The sequence below is a fragment of the Idiotropiscis lumnitzeri genome, chromosome 6 (genome assembly GCF_059441095.1).
Source record: "Idiotropiscis lumnitzeri isolate Australia: NSW breed Sydney's pygmy pipehorse chromosome 6, RoL_Ilum_1.0, whole genome shotgun sequence".
Taxonomy (NCBI): domain Eukaryota; kingdom Metazoa; phylum Chordata; class Actinopteri; order Syngnathiformes; family Syngnathidae; genus Idiotropiscis; species Idiotropiscis lumnitzeri.
The window spans coordinates 2,126,341-2,133,385 of NC_142396.1; the positions used below are offsets into that span (position 1 = coordinate 2,126,341).

At 47.2% G+C, this 7,045-nt stretch overlaps 1 protein-coding gene across 2 annotated transcripts; it reads right to left on the reverse strand.

Moving 5' to 3' along the window:
* Nucleotides 1-78: 78 nt before the first annotated feature.
* Nucleotides 79-6,965, reverse strand: LOC148334470 (fibroblast growth factor receptor substrate 2-like). 2 transcript variants are annotated; one of them, XM_088298289.1, is made up of 6 exons: nt 6,269-6,965; nt 4,207-4,290; nt 4,010-4,106; nt 2,954-3,140; nt 1,464-1,601; nt 79-1,377 (listed from the first exon to the last, which is right to left on the reverse strand). In XM_088298289.1, the coding sequence occupies exons 3-6, from the start codon at nt 4,076-4,078 to the stop codon at nt 212-214; spliced, it is 1,560 nt and encodes a 519-aa protein (XP_088154415.1). In that variant the 5' UTR covers nt 4,079-4,106; nt 4,207-4,290; nt 6,269-6,965; the 3' UTR covers nt 79-211. The 2 variants fall into 2 exon arrangements, with proteins under 2 accessions (XP_088154415.1, XP_088154416.1); XM_088298290.1 differs by lacking the exon at nt 6,269-6,965 and adding an exon at nt 6,055-6,261.
* Between the last annotated feature and the right edge of the window lie 80 nt (nt 6,966-7,045).

Below are 7,045 nucleotides of genomic sequence, written 5' to 3' on the forward strand. Positions count from 1 at the left end.
GCAATTCCTCCGTACGATGACATCATATTCTGTGGCCAAGGACGGCGTAGTTTAAATTCCAGCATGGATTCAAACAACTACAAAGAAAAGATTTTATTGTAGCGCAATCCAAGAAGGAAGTTATGTACCAGAAAATTGGAGCAGCATGAACAGAGCAGAATGGAATGCTTGCTTCAGTAATACTGATTTGTACCATAGAAGAAGAACATAATCACAAGGCGGCGGCACTCTTGCTCGGCAGTTCGGTGCTGTTGTGGCGTGTCTTGCGCGAGGTACCGTCATCCCGCGGCCGCGCCTTCTGCAGGTTGGACATGGCCGCCGTGCGTTCAATGTCAATGAGGGCATAGAGCTCAGTGCGCCGCGTGGGGGTGCCGGGCGGCGGCGGCGAGGTGGGGGTGCGCGGCGTGTGTGGGCCGCTGCCGTCAGAGGCACCTCGATTGCCGCCCCCGTTGTCCGTTTCCACCTCGATGTAGTTGAGCGTCTTAGGCAGCTCACCTGCGCCCGTCGCCCGGCGGAAGTCAAAGTTGAAAACGGTGGGTCCATCGGGGCGACGCCGAGCTGTGTCGGGTCGGTGGGCGCTCAGAGGCGCCGTCACATTCTCCGTGTTGACGTAGTTGTGTGAAGAATCTGGGGCGGCCGACAGCGGGAGTGGGCAGCAGTGCGGCGGTCCATGCGGGTGAGGGTTGAAGCCATTGAGCGACGGCATCCTTAGTCTGCCCTCCTCGTCCTCCCAGCTGGACTTGCGTGCCTCCCACACAGGTGGCAGTGCCGGCAGGTTCTCGTAGTCCAGCAGTGCGGTGCGTCGCTGCGCTGAATTGTTGACATTCTGCAGGTCCGGGGTCAACGGGGGTGGGCGGCGACAGTGGGGCGCCACGCCAGGATCAGCCGCCTCACCATTGCTCTCTCGAGTCTCTCCCGCCTCCCGCAGCCGCCGCTGGACCGGCGTGGGGCCCAGAACAAAGCGCGCACCCTGCGGCTCCAGTAGCACCCGCGGCTCTGACGGCGCCATGTCACTGGCTGCTCGTGGAGGTGGCGGAGGAGTGGCTGGGCGTTGGGCCTCCGGGGAGGCCGGGCTCTCCAGCAGCAAGGCGCCGCTCGGCGGACTGGGCGGCTCCTCCAGCAGACGCGACGTATTCACATACGTGTGAGCCTGAAAGCAGTCGCAGCGCTCGTCGGACGGCGCCGGGGCGGCAGGGGCGCCCGGCGCACTCACGATCTCATCGGCCACCAGCAGGGGGTGCGTAGACTCGTCACCCACTGACGGCTGCCGGGTGCTAGCCACTGACGGGTGGCGGCTGGACGGGTGGGACGGGACGTCACCAACCGATGGGAGCCGCGACACGCCATTTGGCACCGTCGGCACAGAGTAGCCCAGGGCTAAAATGCACGCATGCACAGGTGTTAGCAAGCATCCCGCAGTAAATCGCTCTGGTTTCTTAATTTTAATTTTCTTAAATGTCTACCTGCAGGTGAGAGCGCCGCCCCTTGTTGGCCGACATCCAGCACGGCTTCCTCCACAACACTGATGCTGTGACTGTGCATGATTTCCTGCAGCATGTTGAAGATTTCCTCGGCCCGCGCACACTTGAAAGCAAAGATGCCTGCGTCGCACGCACACATGCACAACAACAAAAAGTATGAGGTGGTTTGTCTTTTTTCAAACATTAAATGTGATCCACCAGTGTCGCAACAGCCAGTGAACGCTTAGGGCAACTGCATTACTGTATTCCACTTAGGGCTGGGCGATATGACCTCAAATTAATATCGCGATAAATTGAGAAATTTTACCTCGATAGCGATAAATGCACGATACATGGGCGGTGCCAAACGCCACCTAAGTTTAACCGAATGAAAGCTGCCGAGGAGGAGGGCATGCTCGCGTCACAGTAAACCGAAGAGGAGCACCTTCCGCCCGGGGACCGGCGGAGCACGAGGCTGTCAGTTATGAATGAATAAATGAATAAATAAATAAATGAAGAATGCCACCTTTCATTTCACTGTCATGATCCGTGCCTGTCATGCCGCGTGTTTTTGTTTTTTCAGCTGTGTGGGCGTTCCTCCAGCGATCATCTCGTGCCATGCCGTCAGCTGCTGCGAGACGCGCTGATTACACTGACTATATTGTGATTATAATAAATATCTTTGGATCACCACCTTTTTTCCCGGGTCTGCGTTTGGAGAGTCCTGTTCAATCCTCCAGTTCTGCTGGAGGATCATAACATTCACAGGGCACACCGGACGGCGTACCAGCAGGTAAAAGTCGAAGTAATTAAATAAATACAAAAAGAAGTAATTGAATAAATACAAAAATAATGGCTGGGGAATAAAAAAAAAAATAAGTTTTAATAATATTTTTTTTGTTATAACATGAATTACACTCTCTCTCTCTACCAGTGTATATATATATATATATATTTTTTTTTTAAGCATTTTTGAAGGTGTGCTGCTACTTCGCACATATATATATATATATATATATATATATATATATATATATATAGATGTGCGAAGTGTATATATATATATATATATATATATATATACAGTGTTTTTTTTTTTTTTGAAGGTGCGACGCTACTTCGCGGATTTTCAGTTTTCGCGGGTGGTCTCGGTCCCCATTAACCGCGATAACCGGGGGTTCACTGTATTTCAACTCTTGTTTGCGCCAAAGGTCAAGTCAAACATCGTCTTTCTTGTGTACTGAGCAATGATGCCTTTGTGGAAGTAAACGTGAGCAGAAAAAGAGTTTGCTGGTGCAAGGGATAGGCTCTGCCGCAATCTGCGTTGGGAAGCACAATCACTTCATGCAACGACTCCACAAAACCAAAACCTTCAAACAGCGTTCAAAGCACAGAGGCACACAGACACGCATGCAGCACTGAAACATGGGTGAGGAGAGGAGGAGGAAGACAGCGGGAAAGGTGGTGAAGAGCGAGCAGCGTCGGGGGCTCACCTTGTCCTGTCTGACAGCGGCGGCCGCTCTCGAAGGAGAAGAGGTTGGAGTCGTAACCGTAGCGCCGCAGGCACAGGTACGGCCACCTGACGTCATCGCGGCGATGTGTGTGCAGGATCAGCTCGCCATCCGTCAGCTCCATCACGCCGACGCCCAGCTCGTTCCCATCGTCGTCCACGTTGATCACCTGCCGATCGATTGCCACACGCGCTCTGTATTACGTACAAAACGAGGGCGATGCACGACAATTTGCGGAAGCCCCGCTTGCCAAAAAAATTAATAAATAAAAAACGCTCGCGCTTGACTTGGATTGGCCATTTCAACTCATGGACTTAAGACAGTCCCGAAATCATCGCCTTAAAACGTTGTTGGAGTGATTGTGGAGGTCGGGAAGGAGCAAACGTCTGCAAACACACTAAATCCTTCATCATTCCCGACCTCCCCGCAAATGACGAGTTTGAGCAACACGACAAGATGAAAGTCCAAAATTAACGACAGAGCAAAACAACTGAACCCAATTTGACTGGACCTCGGCCCAAAAAAAACAAACAAAAAACAAACATGCCGCCTTATGAAATACGGGCGGCTGTTCTTGAGGAACGAAACTTTTCAGAACACTAACATTTGTACTTTGTACTGTTCATCGTAAAGTAACTTTGCTTGGCACTTTGTATATTGTCATATTAATTTATTGTTTGTGATTTTGGTTTCTTTTACATTTTATGGTTAAATAAAATGACAATTAATAGCACAAATATCAGGACAAAGCTACTGAAAATTGGTACCCCTGGGTACCGGGAATCGGACCTGAACTGGTTCTAATTTGCTCGTCATGGACAACACAATACGGAGAGCGCAGAAGAGCAACATTTGTGATTTTGTGATGACTAAACACGAAGCGAGAGTGCAATTGAGCAAGATGACGTGACTCGACTTGTTTGCAATTTGGTGGGCATTCCATTTGGCATGCTTGATTTGGAAACGTGGCGCTTTACGACTTGATACTCAAATTGTGTCACCGCGAGGAAAAGGACCATTACATGCAAATGAACCCACCTTGAATTTACTTTGATGATTATCTGCGATCAACTCTTTGTCTGGACAGCTTGAACAGCTACTACCCATGATGCCTTACTGCACCTGCGTGGCTCGTCTGCGCACGCACGCACACGCGCACACACACACCAGAAACATTACGACAACAGCAACCGTGTGACGACATCACCATCAACATCACGCTCTTAACAACATACCTAAGGTCTTCCTCCATGGTTAGCGGCGCAATCATCGGCACGTGAGGCTTCGTCACAGCAATGACGATGATGAAGATCAATCAGCTGAAGATTAAATCAAAAGGGAAAAAACCCCAAAAGCCACATCAATAACGATCATGTTGTAATCAGAGGCGCAAACAATTAAGACTGAAATGTCAGTTTGGAAAATCCACTTTATTTGAAGGCAATGTGCATTGCCTATGAGAAGTCGGCTGTTTGGTTAAACGTGAAGAATGATCACAAGAAGTATGTCAGCAGCATTATTGTTACTCTCATTGTCGGCGTTTTATTTTCAATGTTATCCATCAGAAGTATATCTTTTTTCGATAGTTGCCAGAAGAAAAATCAAATGTTCTTCCGCTGGATGGCACCTGAAGCTACAATCAGGTTACGTTTCTAACTGTGGCCAAAGAACTCCTGGCTCTCTTTGTGTTCAATTAAACAAGATCCAATTTCACACAAACTGAGACAAGATGAGTATTCATACATTCCATATTTTCTTTTGCAGGTTACCCGCAACAATTACATGATGTAAACTGGGAACCTTGGCAGAACTTGTTTTCCCTTTGCCCAACTTATCTAATCAACTTGACACTAAATAAACGTCCATGTTATTATACAAGGCTCTTAGGATGCACATAGAGTCACTTGTCTGGATGAACTATGGCGGTCACTGGCCAATATTTTCAGAATCAATTATTCCAGCAATGATTCCATTGATGAATCCATAATAGGAAAAAATATATATTAACGAGAATAATCAGAATCGACAATAATGGTATTGAGAATAGTGATGGCCTGTTGACCAAAGTAGCAATAATCATACAGAAACAAATTACTGTATTGTCCGGACAATAAGCCGCTGCTTTTTTTCCTAGATTTTGAACTATGAGACTAATATAACGGTGTGACTTTTCGGTGGATTTCTTTCGCCAGCAGGGGCGCTCTATAGTTCAGAAAAGAAATCTCTAATTTTTTTCTTCTCTTGGGTCGATTCAGTTTTAATTAGCGAAATTGTTGCCGTGTTAAAAGGCACTGTTTTAACAATCGGTTCATGTACTTTTATATGCATTCAGAGTACAAAATCGTTCTGCACATGCAGTAAAGAACACATTTTTTACAACATAGAAAACTGTGGTTTATAGTCCGGTGCGGCTTGTAGATTTTTTTTTCTTCCCAAAAGAGTTGCTGTGGTTTATATGCAGGTGAGCCTTATAGCCCGGAAAATACTCTGAATGCTTTTATAGCAGCCGTAGTCACATATTAACTTTAACTATTTGTAATATTGAAATACCAACAAATTAAAATACAAAACAAGTACAAACAAAGAGCAACGTTGAGGAAGAACAAAGTTAACGAACAAGAAAAACAGAAGATTAAGAGATCTCATGATAAATACCTCTTCAATTTAAGAGAAAAATATTTAGGGTTTGACTAACAATTACTTAACTTGTGGATTAATCGGTCGATTATTTTTCGGTCATTAACTTACTAATAGTTAAGCTCGTAGTAATAGTTATAAAATTAACGCTAAACGGGATGGCAGTGACAGACAACAATTATCCAATACATACATTGATCTATGTAATACAGTTAAGGATAACGTCGAACATAAAGTTGAACATGTGGCTGGGTAAAACGTATTTGAAAATGAACGTGCGCTTTTCAGAAGTACACGTCCATCGAAAGTTAAAAAAGTATCAAATGAAATGAAAACCTGTTCAACCTGACAACTCATGTTGACTTTATTAGTATTTCATCAAACTTACATAAGTAGTTTATAGCAGCAGCAAAAGATTATAAAAAAAAGTTGAAAAGAGTCCAAACCGTGGGAAGGGGACACGTTTGTTGTAGTAGGTTTGAAGTTCTTCGATGAGTTGTGTTGTGACGGCAGCTACTAATTAGCTGGCTTGGTTAGCACGGCTTGGCTGTCTAGCTAGCGAACAGCTAAGCTAAGAGGCAAGGCTAACGGGCGTATGTGACGAGCACACAACAACGAGAAAAACAAAAAACGTCCTCAAAGAAAGCCTAGCAAACTCACCGCACGACACCAACAGAAAGCCGACTGGAGCCCTCCACAGGTGGCGGAAGTCCTCGCGCTGCGCGTCCGGCCGAGCAGCTCCGACGGACGGTCGGCGTTAGCATTAGCACTAGCGCTAGTTAGCTTAGCATTAGCACTAGAATCAGCCCTCGCTGCTACACGAGCGCTACCGCCGCGTCCATACCCCCCCCCCAAAAAAAAAAACACTCCCCTACAACTTTTCCCAAAGTCGTCCTAACACTCGCGTTCGCGCACCACAGGCGACGGAAAGCGGCTGGAATCCATCAAGAGACGTCGGCGATTCACAGCAAATTGAGCGCGACGTTGACGCAGTCCGTGGGAAGAAAAATGAAAAGAGAAAGTTTGCTTTGGTCTTTCCGCTGTTGCTGCTACTCCGCTAGCTAGCTAGCTAGCTAGCTCGACCGTCGGGCTCAAAGTTGCCCCAAAACTTTCACTAAACCAAAAGTCGACCAGTCACGAACCAGCCACGAGCCAGCCAGCCAATCACGACACAGCCAAGCGCCATCCAACCAAATCACAAACCAGCCAATTACTAACCAGCCAACCACGACTGGAGGCAGGCCTGAACCGAGCAGCTATTAGCCAACAGCAACGAGCTACCACCAGCGCATGCCCAGCGCTCCGTCCACGGAAAATGGGGGGCTGGGTGACGTCACGCTAGAAATAAAACAAAGTGTAATATCTCTGGAACCGAAGCAGCACACACGAAAATTTTAACAGCACAAACGAGCACAAACTATTTCCCTCTATTTTTGC